The sequence below is a fragment of the Engystomops pustulosus genome, chromosome 2 (genome assembly GCF_040894005.1).
Source record: "Engystomops pustulosus chromosome 2, aEngPut4.maternal, whole genome shotgun sequence".
Classification (NCBI taxonomy): domain Eukaryota; kingdom Metazoa; phylum Chordata; class Amphibia; order Anura; family Leptodactylidae; genus Engystomops; species Engystomops pustulosus.
In genome coordinates, this window is record NC_092412.1 from 53,376,736 (window position 1) to 53,403,456 (window position 26,721).

Below are 26,721 nucleotides of genomic sequence, written 5' to 3' on the forward strand. Positions count from 1 at the left end.
GGGCGTGGCTTATTGCCACCAGATGCCGCTGTAAAGAATGAGCTGTGGGGCACAGTGTCAAGCGCTGCCATGTTTACTACGGGCACTTGTTTCTGTTTATTGTCAGCGACTCCACAGCCAGCGCTGAAATGCCAAACTGGCACGTGATTGGTAGCAGTGGCAGGTGACTCGTGCAGCGCGGCATGCTGGGAAATGTAGTCTCGACCATTTGATCCTACGCGTCCTGTATAGGGGTTAAGCACTACAACTCCCAGGAAGCCATGCGGTTTTTGACGCTATGACCTCCGAAACCCATGCATTCCGCCCCGGCCATTGTTGCTGGTGAGCGAAGAGCAGGAGGGAATGAGTGAGACCGAGGACTGTGAGAACGAGACGTTTCCCAGGTAGGAGGCGTAGTCTCCCCGGAATGTTCCTCGCCACAAAATGGCGTAGATAATAAAGGCTAGATAAGTTCCCGGATGTCTATGGCGGGAAGGAAGTGCTGGGCTGTACACAGACAGACCACCTAACATCACTGAGTGTTAGGTAGAGGCTTGTTGCTGATGGCAGCCAATTAGAGCTCAGCTTTCATTTTCCCGCAGCTGTAAGCTGAGCTCTGATTGGTTTACATGGGCAACTAGAATAGGTTTACCTCAGAAACTTGTGGTGAATCTTCAATGAAATCTAATAATGGCGGCATTTCTAGGAGGTGTCTCCATGACATTGCCTGATTATTATCACTTTAAGACAGGGTGTTATGTGTGGTGAGCGCTGCAATACCAAATACAACTTGTGGGACGGGGAGTTTCCAAGTGCAGGCAGAAGAGTGAGGCTCCGTGCGCATGTCCGCAAATGGCGGCCATTACCTAGCCGCAAAAATGTCAGCCATAGGTCCTATTCCTGCCCGGCTTATAGCGTGGCCACTCAGCTCACGCAGACGTGTGTGTGGACCCTTAGGTGATGTCACACGTGCCGTTGAACGCGTTTTTGGCCTGTTTTCAAGCAGTCTGTCAAAAATACGCATGCAGTTTTTTAAAACTCATCCGTTTTTTGACCAGTTTATATTTAGATAATTAGTCAAACTTGTCAAAAACGGATGTGTTCTTCAAAAACGGATGCGTTTTTTAACAGACTACTTAAAACGGGCCAAAAACGCTTTAAAAATGCCACGTGTGATATCACTCTTAGGCGAAGTTCACACGACCATTTGGGAATGTGTATATGGCCGCAAGCTTACGTCCCCCAGTAGGCTTGCGGCCATATACATAGGCCATAGGCTTCTGTACCCAGGGAAAAGATCGGACATGTCTTATCTCTCCCCGTATTACGGCGCCGTGTGCCATATTGGCAGGCACACGTTTGTGTGAATGTAGTCTAAGGGTGATACCACACGTTGCGTTTTTGAATCATTTTAAAGCATGCGCTTTCAGTCAGTTTAAAAACGCATGCTTTAAAACGGTCTAAAAACGTGACGTGTGGCATCACATTCCCCGTTCCTCCATTAATCAGGCAAGGCTCATTAAAATCCATAGGGAACAGAAGTGCTTCCATTTACCTTCCATTTTTAGTTTCCACTGGGCTCTCCTGAAATAGTGTGTAACAGAAAAAACTGAACTGATCCTAAGTATTGCAGAAGTCTGTGACATACGTATGTTGATCTATATGATTTTGGAATAAAAGCAGAATCCTTTTATGTACATGCACGTTCAGTTTTTCAGATGCAGTTTTTGATGTCTAAACAAGAAGTGGAGTACAGGCGGTCCCCTACTTAAGGACACCCGACTTACAGATGACCCTTAGTTAAAGACGGACCACTGTGACCTCTGGTGAAGCTCTCTGGATGTTACTTTGGTCCCGGCTGCAATGATCAGCTGTAAGGTGTCTGTAATTAAGTTTTATTGATAATACTTGGTTCCATTGCAGCTAAAATGTAGAAAATCTAATTGTCACTTGGGCAAAAAAAAAAAAATTTGTCTGGAGCTACAATGATAAAATATACAGTTTCGACTTGCCTACAAATGCAACTTAAGAACAAAACGATGGACCCTATCTTGTGAACCGCAGCATCTCTCAATGATGTGTTCTCACCCATTGTGATCAACACCTGCTTTTGGCTTCAAAAACTGCATCTAAAAAACGTGTGCACGCACCCTAAAACCGCAGTAGCAGTGTTATTAAGAGGATTTATGATAATCCCATACACATGTTGTGGAAAGAATTGGAAGTGGAAACGTCATTTATTTGATGGCGATCATGGTGCGGATCTCAACTTTTGTAACGCAATGAAATAACATGGTAATGGTACAAAGAAAACAGGGAAAGAATTTCTTCTTTTTATTTTTAACTTACGGTAATTCTCCCACCAATATGCTGCCATCCAAAAATGCAGCCTGGTCTTGCAAAAAACAATATCTAATGGGATGACAGATGACAAAATGAAAAAGTAATGTGCTCAGGATGTGACAATGAAAACAATTCTTGACCGTAAATTTACAAACAGACTGGTTCTGGAGGTGATACTTATGTTTTATTTCCCACAGTGTACAGCAGATGCTGGCGTCGTGTCCTGGGAAGACCCCCATCAGCTTACTGCAAGAGTATGGGACTCGGGTAGGAAAGACCCCTGTGTATGACCTACTCAAAGCTGAAGGACAAGCCCATCAACCCAACTTTACGTTTCGTGTATCTGTTGGAGACATCAATTGTACTGGTTAGTTTTTTATTGAACATGAACTCAAGTTGTTGGAGCACTAATGACTGGGGCTGTGCTCACATGCTAACACAATGTTAGCTCAATGTAAACTCTGTGTGAATGCAGCCTAATATCTCCAGCTCCTTCCATGTCCTTCTACCCTGATTTATCCACTTTGTGAGTTGCCATCCAGGAGAATACTGTATTTACCCTTTTTACAACATACGTTGTACATGTGCAGGTTGCGGTTTGTAAGCTTTTTATGGAGAGGACTCATGGGCTTAACCCTCTCCATCTGGACATGTCTCTCCTGTTTTATGCTAAATATATCTGCTTTAACCCTTTCACTTCCAGGCATTTGTGGAAATTTTGTCGGGTTATTGGCCAGAGCAAATTTTACAATTTATTTTTTGTTACGTTTACAAATAAAACTGAAATTACCGCAAAAAGAATTACCGTATATACTCGAGTACAGAAAATGTGCTGAAAACCCCTAACTTAGCTTATAATTGAGTCAAGGAAAAAAAACTACTTGCCTCCCAACGCCCCGCGGCAGGTTCTTTTCCATACATTGTGGCCCCGGCATCGACTCCGTGTCCCGGTCCGTCGCAGGCATCATGCCGTCAGCCGCACACTGATATTCTAAAGTGTGCGCCGGTTCCGCACACACCATGATGTCTGCAAGCGGCTGGCGTTATGATGCCTACAGGGGGGCTGGCAGGCTGTATGCTACAGGGGGGCTGGCAGGCTATATACAGGGGTATGACCAATGCATTACCCACCCTCGAATTATACTCAAGTCAATATTTTTTCCAGTTTTTTGTGTTAAAATTAGGGGTCTCAAGTATATATACGGTATACTAAACCCCCGAAAGCCATATATTTTCTGAAAGCAGACACTTGCCCTATTTTTAAAATTGCATTAAAGAGTTTATAGTCATAGACGCCTTCATGCAATTTTGATTTAAAGAGTTACATTTTATAAAAAAAATTTGACTTTGGTGGCAAAAATGTGCTCCAAATAGAAAATATTTACTTGCACATCTCCTAAATGTAATAGATGAACACATGGAGAGTTCATCTATACCTTATACCTTATGACTACCTTATAGTCATATGCTCACATGAATAACTCATGATAATATCACTAAAACTGAAATGACTAAATATCTACTTTTCAGCTATAAATTTTAAGACGGTCACAACCTGCAAAATATAACAATAAAACAGATCAAAAAGTAAATGGATCCCGAAAACCTATATTTTTTTTCAAAGCAGACAACCAGGCCATTGCTTTTGTCATGATTAACAGTTAACAGCCTGTACCACCGTCCTCTAACTTTGTGGCAAACACAAATTATCAAACAAAAAAATGCATTGAAAATGCCATGAAAACATAAGTTTTTACATAAAACTCACATCACATAGGGATTTTAAAATAATAACACAAAGTGAGCAGATTTATATATACCACAATACGCAACATCAACAAGAATTTACACTCCCAAAATACTAAAACAAAAACCATGCCATATTTGGCTGCAATCCAGAAATGTGTTTAAAAATATATTGCACACAAAGAAGCTCCTATTCTGCCAATCTTCTTTTTTTTTTTTTTTCCAGAAATCACTGCTTACCGTGTATAGAAAAATAACTTTTAAATTCATACACACTACCGCCTTCATGCAACTTTACTTCAAACAGTAATAAAGTGTAAAAATTACATGAAATTCTAAATTTCCGCTAAAATATGTACAAATCCAGAATACTTGTGTACAGAAAATGTGGTTTCCTAAAAACAGCAAGTTCATACATGCCCCACGTGTGTATGCAAACCAAGTTAATGAGATAAGAAAAGTTACTTTTACATGTGTGCCATTGCATTATCTGCGGAACCCTCCGTGGTTAATAAGAAATTGAGTAAGAACGCTATAACTAAGGTGTAAATAATGGAGGGATGCCGTGAAATAAAAACTATATTCAGAAATGTGTGTGTGTATTTTTCATGTTACATATAACTTTATGGACATGTTCTGGGTCACGGTGTTAATATGTAGCTACATTAGGCGAAGAGGATCGAATGTCAGAGAGCAAGTGTATTCAATTCTTCTGGATAGGAGAGGGTTAAAAGCATGAACATTAATTGATATTATCCCATATCAAAATTTAGTAACATATAAAGTCAATGGGCACAATTTATAATAAGCCGGTTCCCCTGCGGCCATGCCCTCCCCCTTGTCGCACTGGATACATCAAATGGCTTAAGCCTGGTGTAGTTTTGTGTAAAAACCAGCGAACGAAAGCTCTCTGGTTTTGCAACAGACCGCAGACACGGTACGCATACGCCTCATGCCCTTCCCCTCCACCAGCTGCCATGCCCCTCCAGGCCCACATCGTATTCGCAGATTAGAAGACACTAAGTCAGTAGCAGCTTAGCTCTCTAGAAGCTAAGCCGGACTCCATCCATGGAAACCAAAGTTTCTCAAACTTCTTTGAGGCCCCAGGTTTGTGAAGGATCCCTTTTCCAACAGGATTAGCCAGTTGGCCCTGCTGATAAATTCTGACCTGGCCGAGCCGATTGGGTTCAACCATTGTTGGTCAATTAATTTACGTGCCATATATATTAATTGGGTCACTGCCATTTGCCTGCCTCTGTGGTCGGTAGGTCCTCCACATATCCCAACACACAAACAAAGGAGAAACTACTATCTCAGCAGAATATACATCATTAATGATATCCACCACCACCTTCCAGAAACCCTTTAAATGGGGGCAGGACCAGATCATGTGGAGCAGATCTGCCACCTCAGCATGGCAACAGTGGAGGTGGGCATCAGGCCTAGCTCCTATGTCAAACATACGTCTGCCCCCCAACATCCCCTACTTCTGACAGGAAATCTGTCCAAAATAAGGTCCAGTAGATACTGATAACCCCGGAGGATTCTAAACTCTTTTCAATAATGCAAATAATTTTATTATTGCCTTTTATATAGCGTTTTCCTCCCTTAAATAATCGGACCTAACAGTGTGTTGAATTTGAACCAATCTAAAAAATTGTGTAAAGGGCAATTCGGCTGAAACAAGGTCTGCCACCTTTCGGACCCCCTACTGCTTCCACCTATGAACTCCTTCAAGGAGGAGCAGACTTGGAAGCTGAGGGTTGTCCCACAATGGGGAGTATTGCGAGAATTCCTGGATGCCCTACATGTCCCTGACTCTCCACCAAACCTTAGTTTGGAGAGTTGTAGTAGTAGAGTTGGAGTAGGATAAGAAGAACTAGAGAGGTTAAAGGCTTTCATTTCCAATGCTTCATAAAAATTGTCTGCATTCATTCAAGACTGCCAAGTCTTTAAATAAAAAAACATTTCATAAATAAAACTTTCCTATCAAGTTAAAGCCTCAAATGTAAAAAGTTAAGTAAAAAACTGTTATAATAATTCCTTTATTTATATAGCGCACACAGATTACACTGCGCTGCACAGAGCTTGCCAAATCAGTCCCTGTCCCCAATGGGGCTCACAATCTAATCAACTTACCAGTATGTTTTTTTGGAGTGTGGGAGGAAACCGGAGAAAACCCACCCAAAAACGGAGAGAACATACGATAAGTAAAGCTGTAGAACCGAACTGAAAAACATTACCTGGACATTTTGGCACCGATGACTGTTGATCATGATGGGGTTAAAGAATCGGGTGCATGGGTGCCGGATCTGAATTCTAGATTTTATCTAAAGGCCCTTGTGATAACTTCTTATATTTCTCCTTTCTTCCAGGTCAAGGACCTAGCAAGAAGGCAGCAAAGCACAAGGCAGCTGAAGTGGCACTTTCCTTACTCAAAGGCGGAGATATGTTAGCAAAAATTATAGAGGAAAACAGGTGAGGCTGGTCCATGGTTTACTAAGTTTACATCGGGTACAAACACCATTTTTATTGTCTTGTATTTTATAGATGGTTTTTTTTTTTTTAAATGATGAAAACATTACTGTCAGTGACAAAACGTGTTGAAGAGTAACTAAGCTTTTTTTTTTTTTTTTTGAACAATTGAATAAAGCAGGGGATAATCGTAAAGTTTTTAACCTACTTTATTCAAGAAGTTGGACGGTATAAGGAATTTTAAGATAACGTTTAACTCCGGGCGTATGAAAGTAATGAAGAGCTTATACTCTCGCTCTCCAGGGCTCCTATTCAGCTGGGTGCTGCTTGTCACCAATGGTATCTGTTTGTATACAGAGTCTCAACCTTGACATTCATGCACCCACTAAAGCCTCAGTTGTAGGCTGAAGCTCGTGCACACAATGTTGATGTAAAGTCTCCACCAGTTTTTGTATACAGGGGGTGCCAACCCTCCAAGAGGGTCAGTATGTGCTCTTATTTTAAAATCCCTAAACCCAGACAAGCCACTAATGTAAAGCAGCTTCTTTGCGCCTTGTTTCTGCCCTTTCTCCTGTAGTGAGCATTGTATCTTAGAGCTTTCTGAGGTCCTTCTGCCTCATGTTGGTAAGAAGGCAAATTATTAACTCTTTCCATACCTAGAAAATATTTTCCTTAACGATTTATCCCTTTGAGGGGATTAGACTGTCCAGGGACTGGACCAATAGGATTTTCATGTTTCTTTATATCATCTCTAGTACCGCATACACAGCAGAACCACCTAAAGAAGTAATAATAAAGACAGAGGCAGTGTCTCCGCCTCCACCAACCTCAAGGTGAGCCATTGCCGAAAACAAACATGTTGGTCAATCCCTTTTGAAGAACGTAGAGTGAAACATGATGTAGATTTTTTTTTTTGGGGGGGGGGGATCTGTATGCTGATGGACATTGTATAAAACGAGCAGCTCCACCATTTAATGTCCCCTGTATTGACTTTTTACGGAGCATGTTGATGATACTTTTTCTGATGCACCAGCACATCATGTCCTGCTGAAGTTGGGACTGGACTTCAACAGCCCCACTAACACCTGGGGATCAGAAAAACTCAGATCCTGGGTGTTGAACCACCACAGCCACGTGCATTTTTTTTTTTTTTGGCCATTCAGCCCTGCAATATATTATGACCCTTTTAATACCTTCCTTCTTGGTAGGAATCACAGCATTGACATGAAGACTCCTTTGACTGCACAGCAATCAGAATGCAATCCTGTCGGGGCCTTACAGGTAAATTTTGTCCTGAAACTTTTTTGTATACATGTTCCATACAAAGCAGTTCCATCAGATACAATGGAAGTTTTGTACTTTAAAAAAATAAAGGATAAAAAAATAAATTTGAATTAAAAATGACTTGTGTCATTCCCTTAATTTGCTAAATTTGACAAATGATTGTCCTGTGTTTCCAGGAGCTGGTGGTACAAAAAGGCTGGAGGCTTCCGGAATACACGGTAACGCAGGAGTCAGGACCTGCACACAGGAAAGAGTTTACCATGACCTGCCGGGTGGAGCGTTTTTTAGAAATTGGTATGTTAGCTCTGCTGGTTAGGAGCAGCTTACACCTTGGTTATTTCATCAGTTTTATGCATCAGCTACCTTGAGTCAATAACTATGTGGAGACTACAAAGAGAGAAAGTATAATGGAAAGATCTGCACCTGCTTTGTGTGATTAAAAACGTACAATAACTGATGAAATCAATGAAGTGTGAGAACTGACCAGCGGTCAGATTTATGGTAAGTCCAGGAGAGTCCATAATTGCAATACAATTTCTAGTGCAATATGTAATAAGCTACAAAACAGATCTTTCCACATATCCAACAAAAAGTGTAAATATTGCTATTAAGTACTGCTTTTTCTGCATGGCCACCCTAAGGCTACCTGCACAAGACATGTGCTGTTCTCGGTACGCAAACAGCGGATCCGTGGTCTTTTTTTTGCGGTCTGTGTGTAACCCGTGAACCGTGTGTCTGCAAAATCTGTTGTGTATCATCTGTTTTTGCAAATCCCCACAAAAAAAGGCAATGGCTGGCAAATAAGGTCACTAACTGGCTCCAACACCTTGAAAGGGTCACACGATTGCGCTGCAAATATGGAACACATGTGAATGCCATCTGTGTGTCATTCAAGTGGCATTGGTATTTGTCACGTTTGTAAATAATGGTATTAGCCTAGAAAACCCCTTTAGATTGGAGGTAAATTTTTTCTTTGTGGTCAATTTATTGGGTGTAAGTTTCTATTTGAGGCTTTGACCATGATATTTATCGGAGGTAAATTAATTATAGTTTCAGACAGCACTGCATTCACCAGATTGGTATTGTTGTCAGCATGTGTGTGAAGTCATCCAGACTAAGTAAAACTGAAGTAATAACTTTATAAATCCTTGAGCAATATATGCCATGTTTTTATTGTGGAGTTTATTATGTCTGCCTACCTTGGCGCTGTAGTAAAATGCCCGGCTCCTGTGTGACTTATGGCTTCTTTTTATAATTAAGGAAACGCATTTCTACCTATCCATTTTATGTCAATGGATTTATGCATTCAAACATTATGCTCATCTATCTGTTCCCTGCATGTATAACAATCCCTGGGGATCAGACTTCCCTTTTTGTTCTACCCATTGTCTAAGCTCTTGGGGACACTGCAAAAAATACTTTTGCAAATCATCAGCATAGGTCCTGCAAATCTCTCTGAATATACTGTTTAGATCATTGTTTCAGAAGGTCATAATTGTATGAGGTAATGTACTGTATGTAAAGAGCCATGTTGATTAAATATATGTGATTGGTAGGGAAGAAACTGAGCGAATACACAGTATGTGGATTCACATACTAATAGCCTGGAACATGGTTGATTAGTGCCCTATACTTCAAATCTGGGTGATTCAGAATCCTCCATGCCGTCCATAACTCTCTATAACTGCATATTGTAAGATAATGTTTTTCTGACCGTTGTCTTAATACTGGCCGTAAGGGAAGGGGGCCTACTAAGTCATTTTGATCCTTTAAATCATATTTGTTAGTAGAATAATGCAGACTCTTATTTCCAGGCAGTGGCACATCCAAAAAGCTTGCAAAAAGGAATGCTGCTGCCAAGATGCTCCTGCAAATTCACAGGGTTCCCACAGATCATCGGGAAAATGGGGAGCCGGAGCCTGAAGAAGATCAGTTTTCTATGGTAAACATATTGTATTATTATACACTACTTACAAAAGTTGGGTATATTTGGCTTTTTTTTTTTGGCTGAAATGTAATAATACTCTTTATTTATATAGCCCCATCATATTCCATGGCAATTTACTAATCATAACTTTCAGGATGAACCTGAAATATGAAACTAAAATGCACTCTTACCTTTACATGTGAACTTCATTTGGTCTTCTTTAAACTTGTGAATGCACATGTCCAGATGACCTGTGAGATACCTGACCAGACCACCAGGCTCAGGTGCCATCATCTTGCATGGGCTAGGGAGCATGTATAGTGGATGAGTGACCAGTGTGGAACATTGAGGAAGAGCTCTGTTACATGAAATGTAACTGGGTAAAGTTCCAAGAATCTTGGATGAAAAAAGAAAAAAAAGCTTTTATATTTGCCCTTCCACCGAAGCTCCATGTGCCAATTCCGGTTTTACACAGCATCGCGAAAAGAGGCGTGTGGCAGACACAGTGCCTCATCGGACTCTCATCTAGCAAGTGTGTTTTTTATGAGGGGGCACGTAGAGGCCTGACATAGGCTGATTTGGGATCCCAAACCATAGGTCCATATGGACCTTAAGTTGGTTTAGGGTGCCAAATCGGCATGACGAGTTCTCACTGTAGTTTGAACGTTTTATGTTTTCCATCAGACTTCAAAATTTTCTGTGAACACACCTGCATAACCCTGTGTTATATACCCATGTGTGATATAAATGGCATATGTTGTGCGATTTTCAATAATGAAAGCTTGTTAAAGGGGATTTCTTATGTATAACTGTTAACTCTATAACTATTATAATTGAAGCACGAGTGGTTGTTTGCTTTGTGTACAGAATACAGGAGGGGGAAGGATGGATGGAAGCAGAGGTCGAGGTTTGGCCTGTACTTGGGATTCTTTGCGCAATTCTGCTGGAGAAAAGATTCTTCATCTTAGAAGTCACCCACTCACCATCCTTAATTCTGGCTTCTGTTCCCTCCTGCAAGACCTATCCGAAGAACAGAGCTTTCAAATCGGCTATCTTGATATCGGTAAGATAAGGATTTTATTGCTTCTAAATTAATTGAATAATTGGAATCAAAGTTTATGCTTAAGGATGCAGTGCATTGTCAGTTCACTGGGGTTCCAATCGCTTGGTCTCTCTGCCAATGGGAGAACTGGGGACAGTATACAGGAATGTGGAAACACATAATCCACTTAGGCTTCATGTATATGACTTTGTGTAGAGGCTGTGACTTGGGGTACATTCAAATGACCGTCTGGGGGGGGATGTATATGCAGCTGCAAATTTGCGGCTGAATATATGTCCCCATAAACGGCGGCGGTACAGTGCCACACTCTGAGCCTTACACGGGGAAGCTCTAACTTTTACCACGTGGCGCTGTTTCCTATAGGGAGCGGAGGGGAGAGCAGTGGCTTAGCAGGCATAAGTTTGTGTGAATGTACCCTTAAGGGCACAAACTGTGGATAACTCACAGTTCCTATGGCCTTCCATTGTGCTGAGCAGGTCCTATTCCTGACGGTTTTGTGGAGCAGCATGTGCATTTTTTGTTAGTGGCGCTTACCCTGCCGATGACCTACGGACCATAAACAGGGGTGTGTGGCCTTTTCTTTTGGACAAGCTTTTCTGCAAGCTTTAAAAAAAGGCTACCAACTTCTTGGGCTATATACATCTACCATCAAATATATTATATATCCCCTTCTAAATCTTTGTAAAATATGTTCATATTTTCTCTGGGTACATGTGTTGCGCAAAAAAAAAAACCTGTGTAAAATGAATAATTTATGCCCCCAGGAAACTGCTGGGCGATTCAGGAAATTCAAGGGAGGGAAGAGGCATTGCAGACCAGTGTGCCTGGAGCCAAGTCAAGGCCCCGGGTGCAAAAAACCCTTTTTTACGTTTATCTTCAAACTTAATTTTTTTAAAGTCTCTGGGATGGTCTGTCAATATGATGGTTTATTAGGGGGACTTTTACATGGTTGTAGTAACTTTTTAACCCGTTCCCGACGTGCGCCGTACTAGTACAGCACGCCGGTTCCCGGTGCATGGAGAGGGCTCACGGGCCGAGCCCTCTCCATAGCCGCAAAATCTTTGCTGCATATTGCAGCAAAGGCTTACCGGTTACACCCGCGATCGGTGCTTTCAAGACGATCGCTGCCGGCGGCTTCAAAAAGATGCCGGAGCATGGGCGTCGCCATCTTGCCGCGGATCGTCGCTCCCCGATGGCGTCGCGGGGAGCGGTGATCCGTTGCCATGACAGCTTCAGGGCCGAAGCGCTCTCCATTTAACCCATTCATTACAATGTGCTATTAGCACATTGTAATGTATGAGGAGTAAAATCCCCATATACTGCCATACTGTAGTATGGCCGTATATGGTAGGATCGATCAGACAACCTAGGGTTAAAGTACCCATGGGAGTCTGAAAAATAGTAAAGTAAAAATAAAAAAAAAGTTAAAAAAAAAAAAATTATAATAAAAAACCCTAAAAATTCAAATCACCCCCCTTTCCCTAGAACTGATATAAATATTAATAAACAGTAAAAATCATAAACACATTGGGTATCACCGCGTCTGAAAATGCCCGATCTATATAAATATAATAACATTTTTTCACTGCGTTTAACCCCGTAACGGAAAGTAGCATCCAAAGTCGAAAATGAAATTTTTTGCCATTTTGAAAAATATAAAAAAAATGTATAAAAAGTGATCAAAAGGTCGCACAGTCCTAAAAATTATAGCAATGAAAACTCCATCAAAAGTCGCAAAAAATGACACCACCCACAGCTCCGTACACCAAAGTTAGAAAAAGTTATTGGCGCCAGAAGATGGCAAAATCTCCACCCTGCCCCCCCCCCCCCCAAACAAAAACTATGCAATTAAAAACAAGATGGGGAATGTGCAGCCATCATACTGCTCAGGAAGGAGATAGTTTCTGTGTCCTAGAGATGAACCTTCCTTGGTCTGAAATGTGCATATCAACCCAAGAACAAATGCAAAATACCTGGTGAAGATGCTGGTAACAGTGTGTCATTATCCACAGAGAAATGGGTATTGTTTCGATATGGAAAGCCGCTCTGCCAGGAAGAAGCCATCATTCCATAATAAATATAAAAAGCACAGGAACACAAACCTTAATTTTTGGAGACATTTCCTGTTGTCTAACATAACTAAAATGTAACTGTTCGGACATAATGACCATCGTTCATGCCAAACTGGTTACAAGGTGGCTCATGAATAACAAAGTCATTGTTTTGGAGCGACCATCACAAAGCCCTGATCTTATTCGTATTGAAAATTTGTGGGCAAAGCTGAAAACGCAGGTAAGAGCAAGGCGGCTACAAACATGGCTCAGTTACACCAATTCTGTCAGGAAGAATGGACCCAAATTCTTACCAACTATTGTGAGAAGCTTGTGGAAGGACATCCAGAACTTCTGACCCCAAGTCATACGGTTCAAGGTCAATGGTACTAGATACTAATGTAATGTATGTAAACTTTTGCCTTTTCAGAACGTAATAAAAATGACAAAAATTCTCTCTCATATTTTTCTGGCATTTGGCAAAAATAAATAATATATAATTAGGATAACTAAATTATATTAACTTAAAACTGGAACGGTTTATTCTTGTTATATAGTGTTTGTACACTTGTGGTTTTAACTGTATATTTGTATGTAGTGGGCCTTTGTATAGGTACAAACTAGGTTGGGATTTCCTATGTAGTTGAGCTTAATGCTTGTTGATGCTGAGAATGGAGTCCTATCTGGTGATTGGAGTACAATTTATATGTTTCTCATGTATACCAGGAGGGCATCTATAGGGATTGGGGCTGAACCCTACTGAAGCTGGTTCAAGTCCATGAAGAGAGCTCACCCCCTTGAGGAAGCGACGGCGAAACGTGCGTCGGGGTGCTGTGGTGGTGGTCGGGGAGTCTCTCTACTGTGGTATGAATAGATAGTGTGGAATGCCTGGTTTAGGCTCTGAACTCTGGTTATACCGTGATATTTCTCCCTGTTCTACTTGTACGCCTAATATGGCCTAATATCGATCATTGTATTGACCACCACCACTTTTTGTTTTTGTTTTTATGGGATGTTTTTAATACTGATTGTTGATTGCCAGTTTTGTGCACAAATAGAAATAAAGATATATTGTTCAAACATTTACTTTTGATGTACTTAGAATTTTATTGTGGTTCTGTATACTTGAATTTGGTATAGATGCTTTGGTTAGTATAGGGACCTTATGTGAATATGTTGTAAGCGTTATCCCGATTGGTAATACTTGGGAGAGAGGAGCAGCAATTCGGCAGTTCTGTGAATGGATCTAACCACACAAGTCATGATATATACTACATATATGCACAATGTAAAGACCCCAAGAGAATGTAGCATTGCTTCTGGGTTATATACACCGTCATAAGGTCTGTTTTATAAGTGTTTCATGGCATGTGTATCTAATGAATATTTTTACTTTTTGTCACCAGAGGAGCGCAGTCTGAGTGGCCTGTACCAGTGTCTTGTGGAGCTTTCTACGCAGCCCACTACTGTATGTCACGGCTCGGCCACCACAAGAGAGGCAGCCAGGGCTAACGCTGCACACAACGCTCTGCAGTATCTCAAAATCATGGCTGGCAGTAAGTAACTGAAGAAAAAAAAATATAGCTCAAATTTTTATTGGTCACTTAAGGACTCGACACAACAAGAGCCAAGTTTACTGATGTGTGTGCCAAAAGCCCCCAAAAATGCTCCAATAAAATGGGATCAGCAGCGGCTGAAGAAACTCCCCACAAACTCATCCTCACACGTTACTGAGTTTGATTTTGTGGTAGATTGTGGTTGCATCTAAACACTTCCAGTTCTCATCTCGAAACCCCTCGGCTTATTTTGGATGGCAATACATAACCCCATTGATAGCACTAGGAGCAGAATGGGTGTTCCCCCATTTGCTTGTTCATGTTGCACGGGTTCCTATTTATTTTGCTAAATGTTCATCTTAAAGGTGACCAATAAGTTATTTTGTAAGCAGGTGCTTTTTGGCACTTTATTCAAATGTCTGCGATTTACCTCAAGGATCAGCTCAGTGGATCTCAGAAACATACGGACATGTGATCTATGGTCTTCAGCAAGATATGGATGGGTTCAACCAAAAAATGTATTGGACAGTGGAAGCTAGTAATGGATTTATTGTCTTTCTTTTATTATTTTGGACCAGCTGCATGAAATGGAAGAAATCTGCTGTGTATATCCTCTCTATATTTTACTGTACAGGATTGTGCTGAAGTCCTGATCCAGGTCTCTGAAAAATAATATGAATTGTCTTTTCTTTAAAAAAAAAAAAAAAAAAAAAAAAAGAATTGGAACATGAACATAAAAACATGAAGTGTTTTTTTTTTTTTTTTTAAAGTTTAAAAAAGAAACCTGCTAAAGAAATCTTTTTCATTTGAATGTAGAATTGTAAATTGCTGATGTAAATATAAATCCATATTTGGAAGCGATGGGTGTATTCACTTGAAACAACGATGAATGTATTCTTTGGTCCAAAGCCTACATACAAGCAACACAGTGGAGCAGATCTTTGACTGCTGTCTAAGGCCAGTTACTCAACAGCTGTCAGATTTTAATGTGTTTTTAGTCTTCCAAGTTGTCAGATTTCCATGTCTCTCCGTTTCAAACACTTGCATTCCCATATCTCCTAGCAAAACTGACAACACTAAAATGACACATCCATTGTGGGGAATTTATCATTAGATCGGCTCCTTGTGACAGTTCTATATCTGTCTTTGGAGTTCTGCTGCAGTCAGATTTATTAAAGTGGTTTTGGCTCTTGATAAATCTGCTGGTAGTGTTTTTGTTTTTTCTGCTGTGTGGGTTGTTTGTCACAGTTGCATGAAAAGTCGCAAAATAGACCAGGGTGTAAAGTTGTGCCAAATCGCAAGTCATGAAAACCAGTCTATGCAAATATTGAATTTGGCGCAAGCAGGCTCTATGTCAAAGTGACTTTGCACTGTCCTATGTTCAAACTCAATGATAAATTACCCCCATTAACTTCAGACCACAGAGGGTGAATTTAACACAGAAGTGCACATATCACAATAGACTGACAGCACACTCGATGATCAATTGTGGACAAGTGACCTAAAGTTTTGTTATTTTTGTGTTTTTGTTTTTTTTAAATTTTTGTTATGTACCCTTTTTACAAAAATCCCTGGCTGACAATCACTTTGCTTCATTGCTTCTGGTTTGTCTGAGGCCAAAACCTTGTAACGTGCTTTGCACAATTCTATTTTTACTTGTGAAGTGATTTGGGAGCTGGTAAATATATGTATACATTTTTTCCCCATAAAGCAATATCTTTCTGTCTATTACTTTCATTACATATGTCCAGCAGTTTCTTTGCTGTCCTCCTCAGTTTAGCCTGTCCCAGCAATAGATGTCTACACTCTATGCGAGACTGTCCTTTGTGTACACAAGAAATTCTATGGATTCTAATTGCTGGACAGGAGGGTCTGCTGCTCACTCTGGAAGTCATGTGTAGCTAGCAGAAGCCTCCTGCAAAGAATAGTGAGGTAGAAGGGCTACACTGTTGCCTTTTGGTTCTCTGTCAATGATTCTACATGCCTTTTAATATGTCTCTCTAAACTTCAAAATTTGTCATGGAGTCGTCACTTCTCCTCCCAGTTCCTTTTATCTGGACAGTGGTCTTTACATGCCTCTCTGTGTGATGAAAGCAGGCAGGCTAGTTAGCTCAGTGGATTCACTTGTTGGAAATTCATTTCGTTTGCTACCAAGTTCCTTCTGGAGAGAACACAAAGCATCATGGGAAGTATGGGCAGCTTGTAATTGACTCTGTTTTAGGGCAAAAACAGGAAGCCAATTCACTGCTGTGGGGGAAGATTTCTAAAAAAAATAACTTCAGAAGAGGGTGGGATTCACTATATGGGCATTGTTTGTTTTGAAAGGAGAAGTCTTGTATGACAATTCTGTAAAAGTCATTATAAAATTGTAGTTACACTTTAAGATTACCGTATCCTCACAGTAGTTGTAGCAAATACCTACTGAACTCTGCTATCATTTTTGAAGACCAGATTGTTGCACTGCAAAGACAATACTCTGTAATGGTGACTGATCGAACAACCAAGAACAACAAATAAATGCATTGGTAAATTACTTTATTAATATTTAACAATCAAGGATCTACAACACCGTACAATGTATTATATACAAGATTAGGAGAAGGCTTGGTACAATAATTTAGCGTGTTGCCTGCCAGTCAGAAGGATTCTTTAATTTGTATATTTACAAAAAGATTTGACCATCGCTGCCAACAGGAATTTTTTTTACCAACACAATGGTAACCTATAGTAACCCATAACATGCAGTAAGGCATTTGTGACTGCTGTATGTCTGGCAGAAGAGGATTTATAGCTGAGCGCTGGTGCGCTGCAATGTGAAATGTGAGTGTTGCTATAGGATGTATGGGCTCCGAAGTGCAATGCAACCAGTGCCACCGCTGGGGATGGACTTTACCCTTAATAATACATGAATTATTTTTTTCTGCCAAAACGTTGAGGTACAGCCATGCTCCAAAATTGTGGGGCCGAGTCCCACCCACGGGAATGGATCCTGCCGTCTCCTGGCAAGGAACTGCGCTCATCTCTTCCAAACCTGAAGTAAAAGTGTAAGGAAATTATATCAGCATTTGTAATGTTTTGCTTGTTATATGAGTATTTCCCATCTACAGAAAACAATAAGCAAAGCAATTCATGTTATGTTCTCTATAGTAGGACACAGCAAGACGGCCCAAATGAGTAACATTGCACCTGATAAAGGAAATCTAACGTCAAGATCAAGTATGATAAACTAGCGGCACTTACTCATTAGCAAAATTATTTAAGTGGATTTTGATGGTAGATTTTGTTTAAAGGTTACATTTTCATGGACCTTAATCTCATCTAGTAGAAGACCCTGGTGCTGCAGCAGTGCGGATGGAGCTTAGTATCACACGGTAGCCAGGGTCAGGCCGTGCAGTAATCTTAGTAAGGAGGCGTCCTGTGCCTAGTGAGGGTTTACCAGCTGCCCACAGCTTTTAGTAAATCCTGGCTGCAGATTTGTTGAGGGGGCTAGGTAATTAGACTAAGGACTCATCCAGAGAGCGCAATTGTGACCGTGATCTGGCCAGATCATGGCCACAATGGATCTATGGCTGGGGTTCACGGGCAGTGAGCAGTCACCGCACCATGACCTAGTTGTGCAACCGCTGGTCTTGCTATGGAGGGAGGAGGGGTGAGGAGTGCTAACCCCTCCTTCTCCCAGTCGGGTGCTTCACTGGGATCCGGTCCGGGCGAGCATACAGCTGTCTAAATGCATCCTTAGGTCCACAAGTGTTAATTGTTATCAGATTGCACTCATCCGAACTTTGACCCTAGGATGGACTATTCTAATTTTCAGGTATCGGTTTTTTATGTAATGCGATCCGAGAAAAACACAAAATGTCCTTCTCTGTTCCGAGTCCTCTAGAAAAATGTGCATTGAACTTATGAAAAAAGAAACCTGACAGCACTAAGACGTACAAGTTTCAAGGAAGAACTGCAGAGCTGAAAAATAATCGGACACGGCGGAAAGATGATTTGAGCTGCTTACTTCTAACAGTGAAGAAAAACGCTTTCACACTCATTACATGTCACGTGTTTCTGCAGTGCGTTTGCAAACGCCACATGTGAACGCATCCTGGACAAACTGTTATGATTAACACCGCACAATATGATACAATTTGACTCTGGTTTATGTTATCATGTGCTCCACCACCCTTAGGCCAGTTGCATAAAACCAATCTATAACCATCACTAGCCCATACAGGATCACAGCACACTGGCACTAATTTTAGTGGAAGGTGAAAAATGTCATGTAGTAATAGGAGAGATAAGTATCTCCCTTCCTCCAGGTAGACCATATGAATTTTCCTAATTGAAAAGCTAAGGACATGCAGTAACCCTATTATAGATGGGGAGAATGCTGCACAGGTATGTGCCTTTACCTTTGTGGTTGGAAGTTGAAGGAGCTGCGGGCATTTCTGCTGTGCATGATGGCTCTGAGCAATGTATTCAGGCCGCTCTTGTCATCTGCTAAGGGTTGTGTGGACAAATTTTCATCCATCTGGAATGCAAGGAAAGCAAATATGTTGTAGGAGATATGTTTTTACCTTATTCATTAGAAACATACAAACACTTCTATCTCTGTTTTCTTATGAGGACGTCCCTTCCGTCTCCCAACACTTCCCCGGTACAAGACAATGGCCTCCTAATCGTTTTGATGATGATTTTTCTAATCAATAAAGCTTAAAGCAAAAATATTAATACTCTAGTAAGTCTGTAAGATATCGGTTACACATCTGATCATGCTACAGTACAATCTGGACCACTGATCCGACTCAATAATTTATCAAGCAGAAAATTGGCTGTAATGTTATTTTCCCATGAGCTATTGAAAGCAATGGATGGTTTATGCTTGACTTTTTTGACTTGAACAGGACATTCCAGAAAGTAATACATTTATCCTGTAATCAAATCATGAATACAAATAATTATACACATTTGTTTCAAGAATCAAAACTTTTGGGAGGTCTCTCACTTACCTGTGATTCGAGGAAGTTTGCAGGCACCTCCATGAAGTTTTCCGGTGACTCGTCACCCGCCTGGTGGGGCTGAGCGCTCCTGGCACAGGAGAGGAGAGCGAGGAGCATTAGTGTTAGTACCTCCATGGCTGAGGATGGGATGTGAGCGAGTGGGTGCAGGTCTTGTGTATATATGATGTGTCTTACCTGGGAGGAGCCAGTGCCCTGACAAGGTGCATGTGGTGATTAATCTGGGGAGGGTGGAAGTGCCACATGTTATTGTCACACTGTGACGGCTGAGAAGTGGCCCAGAGGAGATGAAATACTCCCTGGAGTGTGTGGAAAGCTCCCTACAAAGTTATTACTGTGATAAATCCACTTAATGTGTCCTTAAACCCCTTTTTGCTTACACCTAATTGAAAGCTGTTTGTCCTGCTAATGTATAAGGTCCCAATGGACCGGATTTGCTGGTGATTTGCTCATCTGTATTGTAGATGCAAAAATTTGGTTTTAGAGTAAAACACTTTTCTGGTGGAGTGCGGGATATTTTAGTTACCTACTTATGTTGGTAACAAGACTCTGTAGAAAAGGAGGATACATTCTGCTGATACAGAGTAGTCCATGTTACTATAGTCCAGGATATGGATGTGCTTGGTACCCCGAAATTAGTCAACCATAACAAGAAGACTAAAGCGTTTTTCAGATTTTCAGCAATTTTTAACAAGAATATAGTAACAATTACAGTAGAGTACTTTGCTTTACCCACCTGGACTATATACACCATGTCAACAGCAAAGTCTATACTTTGCTATAGAGTCAAATAGTGGCATTGGTTCTACTTCTAAGGATCTACAGTAACATGTATCCAGATAGTGCCTTACATTGTCTGCATCCATTGCTACTCCTACTAGCTTATAACATTGTGCCCCTCACTACCTAATATATTACACACGTTAACAGCCATTGGGTATTAAAAAGTGCAAATCAGTAATTGAAGTTATTGTTTTTGTTTTTTTTTTATTAATTAGAATTTTTATTAACCTTTCACATTAAAAGTTCATACAAGTTATTTCACTTGGGTTACAATAATTCAAGATGTTCCATAACGTTTACATTAATAGTTAGACATGCTCTGAGACAACATATAGTTACAGTATAGTTATAGCATATAGTGTAAGCATATATATTGTTAATTTTTTTACATTGCAAATGCCATATTGACCTCTTGGGGAATTCCCCCATTCTCACTTTTTAATATTTTTATTAAAGGGAACCTACCACCACAAATCTTAATAAGGTATAGTTGAGTAAATATTACTTAAAGGGAACCTACCACCACAAATCTACCTATAAAGGTAGATCGGGTGGTAGGTGGATCGATGGGACGTGAGGATAGCCCTTTTAAGGGCTAATCCTAACGTCCCCGCACTTTTTTGTTAACTTTTATTAGACTTTTATGCAAATTTACTTATGCGGCTACTGGGGCGTGGAGTAGCTGTATCTGAGGTTACACGAGGCGGCTACTCCACGTCCCGGTAGCCTCTTTTCCCCTCCTACTCACCATCTTCGGCGCGTAGCTGCGCGCCCTCGTCCGGCGATTCTGCCGTCTGCGCATGCGCAGAAGAGCAGACGGCAGGATCGCCGGACGAGGGCGCACAGCTTCACGGAGCTGCGCGCCGAAGATGGTGAGTAGGAGGGGAGAAGAGGCTACCGGGGCGTGGAGTAGCCGCCTCGTGTAACCTCAGATGCGGCTACTCCACGCCCCAGTAGCCGCATAAGTAAATTTGCATAAAAGTCTAATAAAAGTTAACAAAAAAGTGTGGGGACGTGAGGATTAGCCCTTAAAAGGGCTATCCTCACGTCCCATTGATCCACCTACCACCCGATCTACCTTTATAGGTAGATTTGTGGTGGTAGGTTCCCTTTAAGTAATATTTACTCAACTATACCTTATTAACCTACGCTCGTATCTCTCGGGCATGCCTTATCTTCCAAGTCTAAACCCAAGTGAAGAGAGGCAAGAAAAAAAACAAAAACCTTAATCTGCCGGGGGGGGGGGGGAGGGGGGGATTATTGTTTTGGAATTAGGAAAATTATGCAAGCTTAAAAATATGAGAATTTGATGGCTAGACACCTGGAACGGAGAAATTCCTCTTAGGGAGGCCAATATGCAGTAGTTGGTACCTACCAAAAGTGGCCTGATGTAGGACAACAAATAGTAGGGGCACCAAGGCAATCAACAGTCTTGAAGAAAAAAGTATGTCCTATCTGGTCCAAATGGAACAAAAACAAACATTACTGCTTTCTTCAGACCATGCTGCCAAAAGTGCCAATAATGTCCATATAAGTATCAGAACCGGACCATGGAGCATAACGTGGACTGCACAATACATGTGTGCTTCCCTTGGGAAAAGAGTTGGAATCGGGATGGGGAGATGGAAGAAAGGCAAAGCAATACCTGGGAATCCTTCACATTGAGAATATGTACCCCGATCCCTGCCCAAGTCTGAGCGTCACCCCTGGGATTCAGTTTAATATGTTCTCTTATGCGCTATACTGATAGATGACATTATGTAGATGAGCAATAAGAAATCTTACAGCACCACTGTTGCCTTCCATGTTTTTTTCCCCTTTTTTCTTCCTTTTTCTCCTTTTTTTTTTTCTTTTTTACTAGTAGAAGAGCTTTATTGGTGGCAACATATAGCAGGAAACAAAAAAAAAACAACATGAAAAGGAAAGCAGACGTCAAGCAGGACAGAGGTGGAATCTCAGTCGTGGGACGCCCCTAATGTGTGTTTGTCAAAGAGGTATTGGGCCATGCCATTCTGTGGGGCTCCCATACGCCGGAGGTTGGTCACACGGTCACCCAGCTCCTTCATGGATTTCACCTGCTCATCAAGGTTGTGAGTTTCCAAGAAGTCACAAAGATGAGGATCATTCCGCTCTGTGGACAGCTGCAAGGCAGAGTCTAGAGCTTCCAGCCCACTGCCCCACTCTTCACGGTCTGGCTTCTTCACGTCCTGAAAGAAAAGACGGCATCCGCGCTGATTCTGCATCTTCATCCGTTTCTCTGCATGCTCACGCTCTTCATGGGATTGGTGCAGGAAGTATTTTGCGAAGTTCTTCAATGCCACGTCATCACGATCAAAGTAACAGGGCATGGAGAGGTACACGTAGGAGGCGTACACCTCCAGGTTGATCTGGCGATTGATGGAGGCCTCACAGTCCTGGATTTGGGAGCTCATGGTTCTGATATAACTGGTTGCATCCAATCACTGTTGAAGCGGGAACCTTATGCTACATTCACACTACAGTATGGGGGACGTATATATGGCCGACGTATATGCGGCCGATATACGTCCCCCATACACTTCTATGGGCTCACGGCCCTGTACGGGAGCGGTACGGTACAGCACACATGCGGCACCGTACCGCTCCGTAGCCTGGGAAAAGATAGGGCATGTCCTATCTTTTCCCGTATTACGGCGCCGTGCGCCATTGTTTCCTATGGAGAGGGGCGGGGGTGAGCTGCGCTCACCTCCTCCTCCTCTCCCCGCGCTGCCGTGTGCCCCTCGTGCTACTGTGCGGCAGGCTCACGGCAGTGTGAATTTAGCCTTAGATCGCAGTGTAATACAGAGATTCCTATCTCGTTTCCTTCCATGTTTGATTAAATTAGATAAAAAAAGAAGTGTGAACTGTATTGTTTCTTTTTTTTTTTGCTCTATGAATTTAAAAATATTGCCCCCCCCCCCCCCCCCCCCTCCACTATAAAACATCCACTTATCATGTAATGGAGATGATGACAGCAGTTTGCATTCAGGATCATCAGGTCACAATTTACTCAGCGTTTCTCACTAAATGACGTTAACCTTGAAGGTATAAATCCCTCTCGGCTTGTTACCCTTTATGAATAGTTACATTCACATTTACTTTAGGTTTCTTAATTGCTTGGTGAACCCATACGGTTTCCTGTTTGTAAATGGCCTCAATGAGCTATATAATGCATGATAGATAAGAGAGGCTTATTATATATGCATCACTTACTCCTATATATCCAGTGCAGAGGAAACTGGACATTATAAAAGGGGCTTTCAATCTAAAAACTATATAAAAAACTATTCAGCCACAGCTAAAAACTCCTGTGACAGCTTCCTCAAATACACGGAAAGTAGGGGAAGCTAAAGCTTAAATTTTGTACATCATTGCAAATACTTTTTATGGAGAAAACCCAACACTAAGGCCCCTTCCACACTTGCGTTGCAGATCACGTCAGAGTCTGATCAGGGAGTGATCAGGGTTTGGTCAGTGAAAAACGCACATTGTGCATCAGAGTGCAATCAGTTTTCAGTCAAAGTTTGTTCAGTGTCTCAGTTTTTCACGTGTGTTTTTGATGCAATTTCAATGCGTTTTTCACGCGCAGATAACGGGCGTGAAATGGACTCAGGACTGAGCTCTATCTTTTCTATGGCAATTGATGCGTGAAAAACGCATTGCACTTGCATGTGTCTCAGAGTACAATGGGGCAGATTTATCAAGCTGTCTGAAAGTCAGAATATTTCCAGTTGCCCATGGCAACCAATCACAGCTCAGCTTTCATTTTACCAGTGCTCATGAATATTTTAAAGGGGAGCTGTGATTGGTTGCCATGGGCAACTAGAAATATTCTGACTTTCAGACAGCTTGATAAATCTGCCCCAATGTGTTTTTAATGCATCTCCATAGACTTGTATGGTGTATGACTTGCAGAAGTAGAGCATGTCGAGATTTAATCGTGCGTAAAAAAAAAAACACGCGCGTGTGTGTGTGAAAAAAAAATGCAAGTCTGAAAAGACCCATTGATTACAATGGGTCAGAGTGCAATGCAAGTTCTGCACGTCGAAAGCATGCGCAGAAAACGTGCGTGAAAAACACAAGTGTGAAAGGGGCCTGACAATCACTCCCTGTGAAGAATGGTGAAGGTAAATTTTCAAAGAGGCTGAAAAACTGTCCCGGACTGAAGAGATACTTGCTTTACTCCACCAGAGATTTAGGATGGGGATGGAGGGTCACATTCCATTGGGACAATATCCATGAAAACCCTACTAAAACTAAATTGAAGGGATTATTTGGAATTCTTGAGTTGCCTAACAAAGGCCCAGAATTTCATCCCAGTGGCTATCTATAGCATAACTTAAAGATTGTTCTAATCCAAAGCAACCCATATAACTCAGGTTACCGGCACATGAGTGCAGGCATACATGACTTAAACAAGGGCCCTGTGATCAGTTCAGGTGCCAATGAACATTAAAAATGACTACCCGGGACGCAAACACAGGCAGTAATAGGACCTCCTCTGTCTTTTGTGTCTCAGGCAGTGGCATCCACAGTCGTGTTCATGAGCCCATAGAAATGAGGACAGATGACACACATCCTCATTTGCTTGTCGTGTGCTGGTAGCGTTAAAGGGGTTGGAGGAGTAGTCCAAAAATTCTAGTGATTACATCTGCCATGTCATCCAAAGGTGGTAAAACACACGCCATGATCGGTCCTTGAATCAAGGACAGTGCAATGGCCAGGTTTCACAACTTCGGACAGAAAGTTAAGCATCATAGTAGTGATGGAGTCCCTTCTTCCCTGCCGAACAGCATGATAACAGTTCTGCAGGGATTCTGAGTGTTCTAGTAATATAATAATAATTCTTTATTTATATGGCGCACACAGATTACGCAGCGCTGCACAGCGCTTGCCAAATCAGTCCCTGTCCCCAGTGGGGCTCACAATCTAATCATCCTACCAGTATGTTTTGTAGTGGGGGAGGAAACCGGTGGAAACCCAAGCAAACACGGAGACAACATACAAACTCTTTACAGATGTTGACGGGGGTGGGACTCAAAACCATGACTCCAGCGCTGAAATATAATCAAGTAATGTAATATATGATGCGGTTAGTCCCGTCCTGAGCACTTTGTTCAGTCTGTGAAATCCAGTGCACAGTCCACGATTCATGGACCGACCCTGGCCATGTGTCTTTGACCTTATTGTTTGAATTGCAATAAAATAAATTTCACCTTTAAATGTTGATCGTTAAAAGGTCATGAAAAGGTTGTGCGGAGATGTGGTAACAGACAACCCTGGCCCTGATCTATTACTCATATTAGCAGAACATAGTCGCTCGTGTAAATAGTCTTCTATGAAGAGTCTATCTAGGATGGACGTAGAGATGAGCGTTCTGGGAGGACCATTACATGAACTTGTTAATGAGCAAATACTGATGAGCAATAGATCAGACAATTATCGACAATACCTTGCTGAGGGAATGGTAGATAAAGAGCCAATCTAATATATTGACTCAGTATTTACACTGTAAATTGCTGGAGATAAGAAAGCTCAATAGAGGAGCAGCGTTCTTGTGTTTATTGTGCCGGGTTCATTTGTGTCAGCTGCTGCCCATCAATTAGACACTGCACTATGATAAAGCTCATTATCTGTCCCCACGCAGGAACCATTATAGTGAATCACAACAAAGCTGAGAGGGGAGAGGCATAAAACTCCTCGACCTAGTGGTGCGCACCAGGTGTCCCGCAGAATAAGCCCATCTGGGGAGAAGGAACATGTATGTCACGTTAAAAGCCAACAACAATACCCATCATGAGAAATGTATACTTGATAATGTTGTGTGATCTTACGCACAATTAAGGTTAAATAATAAAATATTTTGTTTATCTCAATCCAAAGTCCAGCTATTTGTCACTGGGCATCTAATTTCCCTGAAATCTGTTAATTATAAAAAATAATGAAATATCATATCTAATAATATCTGTAATGGCCGTGGGCATAAGCTCTCATCTTCTCCTTCCACTGAACCAGTTTCCCCTAAAGCTTTCCCCAATTACCGCATTGATCCTGTTTCCTGCTTCAACTTTTTGCCTAGTTACTATTACAAGCAAACTGTATCTGCCCTGACCTTGGCTTGTCCATCGACCTTAACCTCTCCCTGCAGTCCCATGCACTAGCATCTCTTGACCCACCAGAATCAGCTGTACTGAACAGAGACTTTTGGACCTGGCTGTTTCTTGATAGCCTCTTCCTAAATGTATTACGTGTTCTACCGATCCTAGGGGTCTCAATGTCCTTAGAATTAACCTGTCACCAGCATGCCATTTGTAGCTGGTGACAGGTTCCAATAGCCTATGTTATGCTGATTTTAAAAATGTCAGCATTCTGAATCTTTTCAATACTTTATATAAGTTTAAGTCACATTACCTGGCTCCCTACCAGCAGCTTGTGGTGAGTTCCTAGGGAGGGGCAGCTGCAGCCTGTGTGTGCCTGTGTCTCCTCACCC

General features: G+C 41.6%; 3 protein-coding genes across 5 annotated transcripts; 1 reads left to right on the forward strand and 2 right to left on the reverse strand.

Moving 5' to 3' along the window:
- Positions 1-176: 176 nt before the first annotated feature.
- TARBP2 (TARBP2 subunit of RISC loading complex) lies at positions 177-22,145 on the forward strand. 3 transcript variants are annotated; one of them, XM_072134648.1, is made up of 9 exons: positions 177-383; positions 2,520-2,689; positions 6,444-6,546; positions 7,299-7,376; positions 7,752-7,824; positions 8,004-8,121; positions 9,642-9,769; positions 10,622-10,817; positions 22,078-22,145. In XM_072134648.1, exons 1-9 carry the CDS (start codon positions 343-345, stop codon positions 22,128-22,130), a joined length of 960 nt encoding a protein of 319 aa, XP_071990749.1. In that variant the 5' UTR covers positions 177-342; the 3' UTR covers positions 22,131-22,145. The 3 variants fall into 3 exon arrangements, with proteins under 3 accessions (XP_071990749.1, XP_071990747.1, XP_071990748.1); XM_072134646.1 differs by lacking the exon at positions 22,078-22,145 and adding an exon at positions 14,275-16,134; XM_072134647.1 differs by lacking the exon at positions 22,078-22,145 and adding an exon at positions 12,830-13,870.
- NPFF (neuropeptide FF-amide peptide precursor) lies at positions 16,983-19,581 on the reverse strand. The gene is made up of 3 exons (XM_072134652.1): positions 19,422-19,581; positions 18,825-18,943; positions 16,983-17,455 (listed from the first exon to the last, which is right to left on the reverse strand). Exons 1-3 carry the CDS (start codon positions 19,545-19,547, stop codon positions 17,335-17,337), a joined length of 366 nt encoding a protein of 121 aa, XP_071990753.1. The 5' UTR covers positions 19,548-19,581; the 3' UTR covers positions 16,983-17,334.
- Positions 22,146-22,660, reverse strand: LOC140117693 (ferritin heavy chain, oocyte isoform-like). The gene has a single exon (XM_072134651.1). The coding sequence runs from the start codon at positions 22,643-22,645 to the stop codon at positions 22,169-22,171; it is 477 nt and encodes a 158-aa protein (XP_071990752.1). The 5' UTR covers positions 22,646-22,660; the 3' UTR covers positions 22,146-22,168.
- Positions 22,661-26,721: the final 4,061 nt, after the last annotated feature.

Bases quoted from the DNA above. Each gene is read 5' to 3' on its own strand.
- TARBP2 (XM_072134646.1), top strand. From the start codon at position 343: ATGAGTGAGACCGAGGACTGTGAGAACGAGACGTTTCCCAG. The intron at 6,547-7,298 runs GTGAGGCTGGTC...TATCATCTCTAG, and splicing joins AAAATTATAGAGGAAAACAG to TACCGCATACACAGCAGAAC. The intron at 9,770-10,621 runs GTAAACATATTG...CTTTGTGTACAG, and splicing joins AAGAAGATCAGTTTTCTATG to AATACAGGAGGGGGAAGGAT.
- NPFF (XM_072134652.1), bottom strand. From the start codon at position 19,547: ATGGAGGTACTAACACTAATGCTCCTCGCTCTCCTCTCCTGTGCCAGG. The intron at 18,944-19,421 runs GTAAGTGAGAGA...CTTGCATTCCAG, and splicing joins CAAACTTCCTCGAATCACAG to ATGGATGAAAATTTGTCCAC. The intron at 17,456-18,824 runs GTAAAGGCACAT...CTTTTACTTCAG, and splicing joins TTCAACTTCCAACCACAAAG to GTTTGGAAGAGATGAGCGCA.
- LOC140117693 (XM_072134651.1), bottom strand. From the start codon at position 22,645: ATGAGCTCCCAAATCCAGGACTGTGAGGCCTCCATCAATCGCCAGATC.